At 36.7% G+C, this 13,946-nt stretch overlaps 1 protein-coding gene across 5 annotated transcripts in view; it reads left to right on the plus strand.

Annotated features, from left to right (window-relative positions):
• SGK3 (serum/glucocorticoid regulated kinase family member 3) overlaps positions 1 to 13,946 on the plus strand; it is a 149,167-nt gene that overhangs the window by 132,718 nt on the left and 2,503 nt on the right. For 4 of the 5 annotated variants that reach the window (XM_058699732.1, XM_058699731.1, XM_058699730.1 and 1 more), the window contains 3 exons: positions 1,288 to 1,443; positions 5,106 to 5,195; positions 9,577 to 12,253. In XM_058699732.1, coding sequence (XP_058555715.1) covers positions 1,288 to 1,443; positions 5,106 to 5,195; positions 9,577 to 9,747 — 417 coding nt within the window. In that variant the 3' untranslated portion in view covers positions 9,748 to 12,253. Of the gene's footprint in view, positions 1 to 1,287; positions 1,444 to 5,105; positions 5,196 to 9,576; positions 12,254 to 13,377; positions 13,423 to 13,946 lie in introns of those variants that run through there. The other variant, XM_058699734.1, reaches the window with a different exon arrangement.

A 13,946-nucleotide genomic window follows, 5' to 3' on the forward strand; every position in this document is an offset into this window, starting at 1 on the left:
TCTCTGTTTTAATTAGTTTATTCTGAAGTCTCAAGAAATTATTTAATGTTTGATCTGTGTGGAATCTCCGCAATAATTCTTTCATTATGCTTCTGATGAGGTTGGTGGTTTTCTGTCAGATACTATTATGCAGTTTACACCTGTCTGCAGGGTGTTCCTAAACATTTCAGTGAGCACATAGTGGGCTCTACATGATGCTGGCTTTAAACATTTTTTTTAACATTTATTTTTGAGAGAGCGTGAGCGGGGGAGGGGCAGAGAGAGAGGAAGACACAGAATGCAAAGCAGGCTCCATCCAGTCTCTGAGCTGTCAGCACAGAGCCCAATGCAGGGCTTGAACCCGTGAACCATGAGATCATGACCTGAGCCGAAATCAGACGCCCACCAACTCTTGATTTTGGTTCAGGTCATGTCTCACGGTTCGTGAGAACGAGCCCCACATCTGGTTCCCTGCTTACAGTGCAGAGCCTGCTTGGGATTTTCTCTCTCTCTCTCAGTCTCTTTCTCTCCCCCCACTCCCCTCCCCTCCCTCCCTCCTTCTCCTTCTCTGCCCCTCCCCTGCTCGCTCGCACTCTCTCGCACTCTCTCTCTCTCTCTAAAAATAAACTTAAAAAAATAAAAACCAACCTCTTTGCATTGGAGACTATGCTGCAGATGTACACGTGCCCACAGAAACCTTTGCATTTCTGCAGCTGTCCAGACCCAGGCTGATTCCTGTAGATCAAGGCTGAATCCAATTCTTTGAACCTCATTTTGGTATAGTTCAATTAACACTAACTTCTGGGGCACCTGGGTGGCTTAGTTGGTTAAGTGTCCAACTTCGGCTCAAATCACGATCTCATGATTTGTGAGTTTGAGCCCTGCTTAGAGCCCTGTGTCAGGCTCTGCACTGGCATTGCAGAGCCTGCTTCAGATTCTCTCTCTCTCTGCCCCGCCTGGCTCACACTCTCTCTAAAAAATAAACATAAAACAAACAAACAAACACTGGGTGCTTGAGTGGCTCAGTCGTTTAAGTGTCTGACTTAGGCTCAGGTCATGATCTCATTGTGGGTTCAAGCCCCGCACGGATCTCTGTGCTGACAGTGTGGAGCCTGCTTGGGATTCTCTCTCTCTCTCCTCTCTCTGCCCCTCCCCTGCACACACAAGCACGTGCGCACACACACACACACACACACACACTCTCTCTCTCTCTCTCTCAAAATGAATAAACTTTAAAAATAAAATAAACTTTAAAAATAAAATAATAATTTAAAAAAAACACTAACTTTTTTTTCCTTTTTTTCCCAGCCTCCTTTTTATTGCCGAGATGTAGCTGAAATGTATGACAATATTCTTCACAAGCCCCTAAGTTTGAGGCCAGGAGTGAGCCTCACAGCCTGGTCCATTCTGGAAGAACTCCTAGAGAAAGACAGGCAAAATCGACTCGGTGCCAAAGAAGACTTTGTATGTACATCCTTCCCAGTACCACTTTATTTAAGCTTATTTGAGACTTGAAGAAAAATTCTTATTTTATGTGGCATTTAATGGGATGAATGTAACTCTTAAATAACACCATGAAAAAAAAAGCACATGTGTCCCAGCAGTTTTTACCATGTTTTTATGGCGTGAAGCACTTGCATGTATGTTTTTTTGTTTGATCTTTATGACCATTTGAGCCTCTCCGCTTCACCCCTCACATCCTGCTTTCACACCCTATATAAATTTTTTTTTAATTTTGAGAGCACACGTGGGGAGAGTGGTGGAGAGAGAGAGAGAGAGTGAGAGAGAGAGAGAAAGAATCTTAAGCCAGCTCCACACTCAGCGTGGAGCCCAGTGTAGAGCTCAATCCCATGAACCCTGAGCTGAAATTGGGAGTCGGACTCTCAGCCAACTGAGCCACACAGACACTTTCATTTATAAGAATTTCCCCTCCCTTTTTAAAAAATGTGTGGCATGAATTTTGTGATTACCTAAACTTTTAAATCATTTTATTGAAACAGAATTTATAAGTGGCTCCTGTCTGCATGAGGTAATGCCTTTTGCCTTGAACTAGCATTAAATAACTTTTTTTCCTGAGAATTTGGTGACACCTCTCTGAGGTAATTATAGAATCTACAGGTTTGGTGGGTCTTTTTTGGTTTTTTGGTTTTTTTTAAATTAGGGCAATTAGGGGCACCCGGCTGACTCAGTTGGTGTAGCGTGTGACTCTTGATCTTGAGGTTGTGGGTTTGAGCCCCACCTTGGGTGTAGAGATTACTTAAAAATAAAAAATCTTTTTAAAAAATTAGTGTAAATTAAATTGCTTATGTAGCTACTGGTGTTATGTTGGTGTGTCAACATGGACTTTTAAACTCAAGTTTCTCACAAATTCTTGGGGACTCTTTTATCAGTCGTGAACTTGAGCTGTGAATAACAAACTTGTCTGCTGGAGCTTTTCCTTTCCCACACTCCCCAGTACGTAGCTCTGTCAACAGTTTTCTGCCTAGCTTGGATTCATTCCATAGTCCATTGGTTTTATTCAGTCTTTCTAATATTTCACATCTTCTTGCCCCTTGGGCCTTTTATGGAATTCGCTGACAGAAATCACAACCCTGGATGAATCCACTTGTCATCTTCTGGGCTGCTAAACAGTGCTGAAGAAGGCTGCCCCACTGGGCATATTGGAAACACTATGAAGTTATAGTCATTAATCTCCTTTGTGCTTCATCGCTGCTTGGTAATGTTCCTGTGTTTCTCTAGCTGCTTCTCCTACTGTCTGTATTAATGATTTCAGACCTTGTCTCCAAATTTCCAGACTCCTTTTCTTCACTTTTAGCAGATGGTCTTGCCTTCTATTTTATAGGGAAAGTAGAATCAGCAGAATGGAACTAACTCAGCCTCGCTGTCAGATTTGAAGACCTGCACACTCCTGCTTGCTGTCATTTCCTTCTTCCTAATGTAGTGGACAAGGCCAGTTTGTACATCTGCACTGGATCCTGACTTCTTGCAGGGAACCCTGTGCATGGTATTTTTCTGCACAGATAACTGCTTGCTTTTGTTAGAGTGCATTCCAAGCAATAATGAGACATTATCAAATCTCTTGCTTCTTAAACTGAAAGACCTCAACCATGCTGGCCTGCCAGGTAATAACTGTTTCCCTTCATAAAAGTTTCTGTGTTGATTTTTTCTTTCCCAGCCTCTTCTCATTTCTCAATTTACCAAAAATAGCTACTAGAATTGCTAAATCCCTCTATTCCTCAACTTGCCTTCTCAGCAGTATTTAAACTTCCAACACTCTTTCTTGTTCCATAGGCTTCTGCAAGAGCCCACAGTCATCTCATTCTGTATATCCAGGCCCTCCTCCGTAATGTCCTGTGTAAGCCACTTTCTTCAACCTGATGGTTAAATGTTGTGGTTCCTTGTGGTTGGCCTAAGCCCCCTTTTCTTCTTCTGTGTTCTCTTTCTGGACAGTCTCAGTTGGCCCAGTGGCTTTGGTTATCTCTGTGTTTTCATCTCACACATTTATAACTTCAGTCCAGACCTCTCTTCTTAACTCTGGACTCATAATACTTACATGTTCAGCACCAGTCTTTGGATTTCTGGTTAATACCTTAAACACAGCATATTCAAAACTGCTGAACTCCTGCCATCTTCCTTTTGTGTGCCTCAGGTCAGAAATAGGAGTCATTCTCTACTTCTCTCTCTTCCTTACTTCCATATTCAAACGATAGCCAAATCCTGTTGCATTTGCCTCCTAAATCTTTCCTATAGCTATACACTCTTCTGCTTGACTGTGACTACACTTTTCCTACGTTTTTCAACTTTTTTTTTAAATTTTATTTTTAAGTAATCTTTCCATCCAGCTTGAGCCCCAAACCCACAACCCCGAGATCAAGAGTTGCACACTCCACCAACTGAGCCAGGTACCCTTACCATTTTCAACTTTTTTTTGCCACAACAGTAGCTCTGTTTCCTTAATCTAGCCGTGGCTTTCCAGTCCATTTCCCTATTACATTCAGGTCTTAAAAAAAACAAACCAGAAATCCCTTATATTTGTGACATTCCCGTATCTAAAATACCCTGATGGCTTTTCATAATCCTAGGATAAAATTCAGAATTCTTAATGTAATTCTTTAACCAGTATGATATGTCAGTTTACCTCTTAGGCTTCACCTTGTGTGACAGTCCCAATCCTTCCTTGTATTTTAAGTTTATTTATTTATTTTGAGAGAGAGCACGCACATGCATGCACGTACAAGCAGGGGAGGGACTGAGAGAGGAAGAGGGAGAATCCCAAGCAGGCTCTGTGCTGTCAGTTTAGAGCCTGATGTGGGGCTCAAACTCACGGATCATGAGATTATGTCCTGAGCTGAAACCAGGAGTCAGACACTTAGCCGACTGAATCACCCAGGTGCCCCTTGGCTCGTTTTCTTCATCAAACTAACCTCTTTGCCACATGAGGGCCTTCATATTCTGCCTGGAATGTTCTCCCCGTCATTTTTTATCTAATTTTTATCATCTTTCAGACTTCTGATCAAACGTTACTTAGTCTCCAAGATGTCTTTTTAAACCCACCAAACTAGGTTGGATCCTACTTTATACACTTCTGTGTCACCTTGCAGGGAAAATAACTGAAATAAATACTGTGCCAACTTTTGATAATACTAACCCAGAATAGAATTTTTTTTTTTTTTTTTTGGTAAAATAGCTCATCCCTTTAATTTTACCTCTGCCCCACTGTGTAAAAAACTTTTTGCCTAACTTCTTTTTTACCTCAGCCATTCAGACAATAATCATAGTTCTTTGTAGCTATGTAGTACCTTATTCTTTTCATACCTCTTTTATTTCCATATTTTCCATTGGTCCTTAAAGCAACCTGTGAGGTATCTTTATTTTACCTATGAAGAAACTATGACTGTGAAGAGGATGTAACTTAAGTTGGTCATTCTAAGTAACTGTCTTTCCTGTTTTGCTCTGGCAGTCTCTCCCCTATGCCATTTTGCCACATGAATAACATAAACATGTACCTAAAAAGAATTAGTGAGGGACAAAGTGGTAGTGGTTTGCCTTCATATAATTCTTCAGTGAGTACTTAATTATATTTTTCAACATTATAAAAAATATATGTATTTTCTTTAACATTCTAGCTTGAAATTCAGAATCATCCTTTTTTTGAATCACTCAGCTGGACTGATCTTGTACAAAAGAAGATTCCACCACCATTTAATCCTAATGTGGTAAGTATATATCCAAATCTTGCTTTCTGAAATAGTAAGATGGAATGAATAAATAAATAAGCAAATAAATAAATAAATAAATAAATAAATAAATAGTGAAATGTAGAACTATATAGCTCATCATAACTTGGGCAATAGATCTCAAAATCTCATGTGAATGAAATTGAATCAGTACCTTAAATACTTTAAAAATCTGTTTCTCAGCATTTTCTAGTATACTGATAACTTCAAGATGACCAATAAGATTATAGCTACATTGCATTGGTAAAAGTATCTCCTAGCACAGCAGTTATAAAATGTTTCTTTGGAGCATGTATAAGAAAGGGATGAGTTCATTAGATTAAAAAAGATGCAAATTGGGGCACCTGGGTGGCTCAGTCTGTTAAAGCTCCAACTCTTGATTTTGGCTCAGGTCACAATCTTAGGGTCATGGGATTGAGCCCCACATCCACGTTCAGTGTGGAACCACCTTAAGATTCTCTCTCTGTCCCTTTGCTCCTCTCCCCTGCCTCATGCTCTCTCTCTCTCTTAAAAAAAAAAAAAAAAAAAATTTAAAAAAAGCATACCTCTAGATTTAGAGAGGATTGTGCTTTAAATAAATTTTTTTTAATTTTAAGTAACATTAATGCATCTTTTTTCTACATTGATATAAAACTAGGCACAGGCAAACATTAATGGTAATGTAAATTGTCATATCCCTTTTTGGAAAATAAAATTTTCATGTTAGCTTGACTTGGTAAATCAGCTGATAGAAAAAATTTACATAAACATAATTTTTTTTAAAGCTGAAAGCTGCATTGAAGATTATGTTGGAAATTTGGGGAAATAAATATAGAACAATAGGGAATTTTTTAATCATCCATAGTAGACCAATAATGATATTACTAAACTATTGATAGCTATATATATAGGCATATATACTTTTATGATACTTTTATGCATCACAGTATGAAGTTTATTCCCCATACTGCCAGGTTACTGCCATTACTGTCCTCCTTATTATACATGATTTATAAATGAAGAAATAAAAGTCAGAGATGCCACATAGCTGATTTGAAAAGTAGCAGAGCAAGGATTCAAATCTGTGCCTTATTCCAAAGTCACTATTCTTTCTATGCTTTCTTGTGCTTGAGTGTCTAAGTAAATGATAATAATAAATACAGAAATAAGGGTGCATCTGGGTGGCTCAGTAGGTTGAGCATCTGACTCTGGCTCATGTCATGATCTCCCATGAGTTTGAGGCCCACATCGGACTTGCTGCTGTCAGCGCAGAGCCTGCTTCAGATCCTCTATCCCCCTCTCTCTCTGCCCCTCCCCCGCTGTTTCCCTCCCTTGCACCTACCCCCCCCCCCCAATATTTTTTTAAATGAGCAGACACTTAGAAAATTCTTATAATGTTAAGTAAAAACATGGCAATTATGGGGTGCCTGGGTGGAATTCTTTCTTCCTCTCTCTTTGCCCCTACCCAACTTGTGCTCTCTCTCTCAAAATAAATAAACTTAAAAAAAAAATGGCAGTTATAATTTTTGTGACTTACGATTATAGTAGTAAAAATAACACATAAGGACTGGAAGAGAATATAATATAAACCAAGATTAATTTGGGATTGCAGGGTCATGGGTGAACTTGTGTTTCTTTTATTTAAAGTTTTTTGGTGTTGCGAAATTCATGAAAGACTTTTTAGTAGATTAGTGCAGGATAAGGAAAATACTTTAGGAAAGTATTATTTAGTCTACTCAGATTTTGTTAAATGTTTGTTTCAGTGCATTGCTCATGGCTGGTAATATTTAGTAGGTGTGATATTGTACACCTATTAACAGAACATTTATAGATTGCCTCATTTCATTTAGCTTATCCAGAAGTGACTGTTTCAGAAGTAAGGACAGACTCCATTAAGGACAGTTTCTGTCCCTAATTTCTAGAGTTTGCAGTAAGAACCTAGGGCCTTTAAGAATTTTTTTATTTTTATTTTTACATTGAAAGTCTTACTGACTTTAGTTACCTTCAAATAAATAGGTCATCAGGCACATTGAAGAGTTGAGTTAGGTACTCCTAAGAAATACTGGAAATGGAAACAATGTAGATTTCAGAGTTAGATACCTCAGTTGGGATTCCTGCTTTTTTATGACTAATTAAACTTTTTTAAAGCAAGATCCACAACCAAGAAGCCACAGGGGGGGGAATTTTAAATTTGGCCACATTAAATCTAGAAAGGTCTATATGAAAAAAAAAAATGCAGACAACAAACTGGAGAAAATTTCTTTAACATATAAAGCATTCTTGTAAGTCAATGAGAAAAAAGACTAATTACCAATAGAAACATGAACAAAAGACACAAAATACACAGTTACAGAAGAATAAATACAGCTTTTAAATATATGAAAAGAGTTCAAACTCAGGTTACCATTTTTCACTTAACAGATTAACAAAGATCAGAAAGCTAGAGTATGATTAAGTAGATGTTCTCAATACTTGCATCCTTTTTTTTTTTTAACATTGACAGCAATTCTTTGAAATAGTTCTGCTATTTTCCATATAATACAGATGAATTAACTTAGTCACAGAAATGGTTAATAGTTTGCCCAGAGTTCACAATTGAAGAACTAGGGGCACCTGGGTGGCTCAGTCGGTTAAGCCTCTGACTCTTGATTTTGGCTCAGGTAGGTCATGATATTTAGCCCCTCATCCAGCTCTGTGCAGATGGCACAGAGCCTGCTTGGGATTCTCTCTCCCTCTCTCTCTTCCCCTTTCCCGCTTGTGCGTGCACACACACACATGGTTGCTCACGTGCGCTCTCTCAAAATAAACATTTTTTAAAAATAAAATAAAGTTGAAGAACTAGAATTTGAGCTCAGGCTCTTTGAAGACAAAACCTCCCTAACTCTTAACATAAGCAATACAGTATTATCCCTGTTACTACTAGCCAACCCATAATGGCATTCACAAAATACCTATAAAATCAAGTAGAAGAATATTTGCCATCATTTACTGAACACCTTCTACATGTCAGATTCTGGGAATTTTATGTATTCACACATCAGATCCTCACAAAAACCTTAACAGGTGGGTGGTACTATTTTTACTTTACAGAAGCAGAAATGAGCTCACAGAGAGGTAGTTTATATAAAAAATTATAGCTAGCAAATTTCATAGCCAGAATTCAAACCTTAGTCTTATTCCAAGCCCATACTTCTTAGAATAACATGTAAGGATTTGACATTTTTTATATGTACCTAAATTCAGTTTCTTCCTCTTCGGTGGGGGAATTTCTCATATTGAGGGATCTAGTATTCTGGGTTTCCCTTGTCTCTGCTCCACTGTTTGTAGACCTACCTGCCAGACTAACTATATCCTTAGCTTAGAATACCTTCTCTGGATCCTTGTCTTTTACCTCAGTTAGACTTGATGACTTGGACATGCTAAGGATTCCCGCCCCCTTGGCCCCTTAAAGCAGAGGTAACCTAGAGATTCAGGGATGAGCTCTAAGAGTGAGTCACCTGAATTTGTATCTCAGCTTTTATCTGCAAATACATTGGAAGCGGAAAGTCCATTAGCTTGTATCAAATTTGTAAAGGAAGATTAAGAACCGCTGCCATCGAGCAGCTGCCATGCTTTACTTCCCAGGTTCTTGGCCACTTCAGGCCTCTAAAGCTAAGGTGTCACAGGCGGATGCTTAACGACCTCTGTAGCGCAAAGAGTGTTAACTTGCACGGTTTTATTTACAACGCCTTCATTCTTTAAGCAAAAGGCTTTACCTACCCAGAGTTCAGAAACTGACAGGCAAGCATTTTCCTGCAAGTTCAAGTGACAAGTGCCATCTTGAAAACCCACTTGGGCTCCTTTTCTAAACTTAGAGGTGGTGATGGGTAGAGAGAAAGGGAGTCAGTTGGAGGGCCCGAGGTTCACATTGACTTAGGTAAGGACTCTGTTATGCTAGCCACACTTGTCTCCCCACAGCTCCCAACAAAAAGAACTTTGTTAGGACAGATAACCTCACCTAAATAATAAACTCTGGAAAGGAAAAGCAGAAATTGCTTCGAAGAAGTGATGAAGTAGGAAGACATCTAAACTTGCCAGGAATAAATATACAAATTCGTGAAGGGGTTTTAATGAAAGACTAAATTAATGAAAACAAAAGCTAAGATGAGGGGCACCTGGGTGGCTCAGTCGGTTAAGCATCCGACTTGAGCTCAGGTCATGATCGTGGTTTGTGAGATCCAACCTCATGTCGGGCTCTGTGCTGACAGCTCAGAGCCTGGAGCCTGCTTCGGATTCTGTGTCTCCCTCTCTCTCTCTGCCCCTTCGCCATTCACACTGTCTCTCTCAAAAATATTTTTTAAAAAAAGCTAAGAGGAATAATAATATGCTTTTGATGTTTTAGGCGGGACCAGATGATATCAGGAACTTTGATGCAGCATTTACAGAAGAAACAGTTCCGTATTCTGTGTGTGTGTCTTCTGACTATTCTATAGTGAATGCCAGTGTACTGGAGGCAGATGATGCATTTGTCGGTTTCTCTTATGCACCTCCTTCAGAAGATTTATTTTTGTGAACAGTTTGCCATCCAGAAACCATTGAGGCAAATACAAGCCTACAGATGAGACTGAAACTCCTGTTTGTGTGAATATATTCAAATCTGTTTAACTAGTGCCTCATTTTTACATGTAATGTTAAAAAATATGAAAAATGTATTTTCTGCTGTATGCAAGAAAATAGGGCATTTCAAAGAGCTAGGTTTTGGATTAAAATTTGTATTATTGTTTATTAAGCTTATTTTTAAACAAATTTTAAAAGCTATTGTTCTCAGCATTAACCTATTTTTAAAGAAAACTTTTTGCTAATGACTGTTTTTCCCCCTCAGTTTACACTAACATCTACCCAAGACAGACTATTTTGCAACAGCCTATTTCAGTTCAGTTAACATAAATTAATGCCTTTGTAACTCTCTACTTTGACCTTTGTTCTCAGATCAGAACTATGCAGTTGGTATGTGGTTAAGAAGAAAACACATCTTTCCATGAGAAGTCGTTGGTTGACATAATCAGTTCTTGGTAGGATTAAAATGTAAAAGCATAGTTAACACATGGGCTGTGAGTTAACATTTGGAGTAAGTGTTCATTCTGCAGATCAAATTAAGAAATAACAAGGAGATCCTTTACTTTTGAAATACCAATTCAAATTTGCGAATTTTTTTTTTCTGTAAGAAAAGTAAAAGCTTAATAGTTAGAAGGTTTAAATATTCCCAAAGATCTGAAGGGTAATAAAATACTACTGGATTTTTTTTTAGGTGGTGCCAAAAATGAATGTCTCTGTGTCATGTATTTATATTACAAATACATTCTATTTATGTTCTTTCTGGTCTTTTGATGTTATTGTTAAGTAGGCCTAAATCTCAGTATTTGCTTTTGCAGACAGCTGTGTAAAACTGTTTTCTCATTGGTTAATAAGTGAAAAATATTGAGCTTTCTGGAGTTTTTACCTAATTGGGAATTAAAAAATAGAATAGCAAATTCTAGGTCAGTGTAAATATATATTTCGCTACAATGTAACAAGTTAAAAATAATTCCAGCAGATGCAATGACAGTATCTTACTTGTCTTAGGAAAAGTACAGGAAACTGGCCTTAAAATCATATTAAAAACCAACTAACTGTGGACTTGTCACTATGAAGAGAATACAGAAAAACTAAAAAGAGTGCTTGTCTTGGAATTCTGCTTCTTAGAGTAGAGATTCTTCAAGTCATGTAGGAAACATTGTGAAAGTTTCGAGACCAACTTTAAAAGCTTAAGGAACAAGCATTCTTTCCATGTATTTCCTCTTGAGAAAAAAATCACAGAAGCATTTCACACCAATACCCTTTGGCTTAAAAATGTTCATCAAAATGGAGTGGAGGAGTGTGCTTTTGTTAGATTAATAATATTTGCATCCAATACACTGAATCTTACTTTAGAGGTAAGACTTTAATAGGGACACTGTAAATATTTGGTTTATTTGGCACTACTGTAAGTTCTGCTTTTACACAAAGCTCTTTGCTTATTATAAAGCAAAATAAAAACTGTAATCTCCTGTATGATTTATTTTTTACTCAGCCACTCCTTAATTAAACTGCCAAAAATTAAAGTGCAATATTGTATATTTTTAAGAACAGATTTAAAATACTATGCTGATGTTTATTGGATCACAAGAAATACAACTTTTACAGTAAAATAAAACTAGCAAAAAGATTAATAATCCTCTAATTCCTGTCATTATTTTAAATTAAATTGGTGATGGTTTATAAAAGTCATTACAAAAATGATTTGTATATGTGAGGAATAAAAGTATAAAACTTAAATATTTGGACACACATAAAAATTAGATTATATGGATTATCATAGGCTGACATATTTAATATTCAGGGAACAAAACCTCTTCCAAGTTTCAAGTTTATTTTTTCTTTCATAGCATGCTAAGTCTTTTAGAAAAGAAGTGTGTGCCCTTTGAATAGTTGAACCATTTCATGGCTATTACCAAAATCAACTCAGAGGTCTAAGTGAAGACTGCCTAACATTGTTCATGTTATCCATACCTCTTATTTTATTGCATATGGTACAGTGTAGAGCTTCCCAGCCATTGTTACATTATAGCACACACTGAAGATTACAAATTTTTGGCATACCTGAGGAGAGGTGCTAAATGATGCAGGTACTGGCAGCAGGTTCTCTGTTCAAGATTTTTAAATTCCAAAATAATTTCTGAACTTAAGATATTTACAGAGAGAGCCAACAAACACTGTTTGGATTTAATTTTAGCAATGGTGAACATTTAAAGGGTGGTTTAAATATTTGAAAGATTTATTGTAAAATTTTATCACTATAAAAACCATTACCAGTGTCTTTTAGCATACTTGTTAACTAGTAATTATCCATAGGCATAATATTACAAAACTTTACATATTTTATGAGTCATTCTTTTGTACATCATACACTATGTGAAAAACAGGAGTGAGAATTACAGGAACGTTTTTGGTGATGTTTGAATGACTTTTTTCAATAAAGTGTTTTGAAATTAATAACTTAATTCCTCATTTATGTAGTTTGGAAATTAGGTCTCTTTTAAAAATGGGATTTCCTGCCACTTACCTTTAAAGTCAGTGTTTACAATTCTGTGGATTTTTATAGATTATTCCATATCCCAAGGTCATTGTTCATTTATGTAGAACCCTAGAAATATGTAGACGAGTTTCAGGTGGCTTGAGTACTTTGAAATAATATGCCAACTTTTGTGTATAAATGAAATTGACTTGGGACAGGAAGTTGTGTTACATGGCTTTGTTCAGATGCCCAAAAGGATTCACTGCTGTAAAATGATTGGGCTTCTTCTCTGCCATTTTTGTTCTTCTTTACTCACCTACAATTAAGAGAAATTGCTCTTGGGGCACCTGAGTGGCTCAGTTGATGGAGCATCCAACTCTTGATTTCAGCTCAGGTCATGATCCCCAGGGTCGTGGGATCGAGCCCCACATTGGGCTCCACACTGGGTGTGTGTAGCCTACTTAAGATTCTCTCTCTCTCTAAAAATAAAAAGAATTAATTTTGTTGTTGTTGTTTAAAGAAATTGCCTTCTAACTTCCCTGAAATCATTCCAATTGGGAATTTTTGTATCTTTAGCATTTTTGGTGTCTTGCAAATATTGCATAATCATTCATTTGTAATCCTTTAAACATAGTCCTTAATTAACAGTTAAAAGGACCACTATGCAAAAATATTTTATTTTGCTATTCCCTTACATCATGCCCATTTTTATAGAGGTAATTGAGAAAGAAATATAGCTGTCTCAAAATGTACCTTTTAAATAATTTACCCAAAGTCAAGAGAGTATAGTTTAAAATCATATTACACAAAAAAAGCCTATGAGAAATATAAATTCAGAGTGACATTTATAGCAGTGAAGTAGCTAATCAAAGGATCCTACAAACAAAAGGTTAATTTTACATATACTGAAAATGATGAATCACTATATGAATCTTAGTAACGTAAAACAAAAATTGCATCACTTTACATAACCTTCTTACTGGAAGAACCAGACACATTTGGTGATTTTACAAATCTTGTGCTCAAATGTAACATGGAAGTTTTTACTATAAATTCTCTTTTGCAGTAATATATCTCACAGATTTATCATTTTCTTCTAACATTTTTCAGCATTTTCATGTTATTAGGAAGCAGAGATTTGCACTTCAAGTTTAGGTAAGTTTCTGTGGGAAATTCCACAATGAGTTGTCAATATTTAAGTGTTACTGTGTTAACTTATGGGATCCAGTAGGCGGTATAACAGACTTACCCAAATAGTCTAATTTGATCTCAGTGTGTTAGACGTTTTCAGTTCTTTCCAGATAGTAGTTAATATAGCCTTGCTTTGTTGAATTTTTCTCTTATATGTCAATGATAGTAATAATAGAAAAATTACAACCTACTTTGCTAATGATACAGTGATGTTGAACATTAACACTTACCTTAGATAGCCCTAGCTATATGCCTCAATTGGGTGTCAAAAGCAAAGTTTTGTGTTTGTCAAAACTCATATGACTTGAATACTTAAGACTTGTGTATTTTGCTTCATATAAATTATACCTCAGTGAAAAATATTCAAAATAAAAACAGTTATATATGATAAAAAGTAAAATATAAGTAATCCAAAATGCTACCATCTTAAGTATTTAAGCCATTGTACCACATTACATGTGAAAAAATTCAGGAATTTGCAGCCAAAG

The sequence above is a fragment of the Neofelis nebulosa genome, chromosome 14 (genome assembly GCF_028018385.1).
Source record: "Neofelis nebulosa isolate mNeoNeb1 chromosome 14, mNeoNeb1.pri, whole genome shotgun sequence".
NCBI classification, from domain to species: domain Eukaryota; kingdom Metazoa; phylum Chordata; class Mammalia; order Carnivora; family Felidae; genus Neofelis; species Neofelis nebulosa.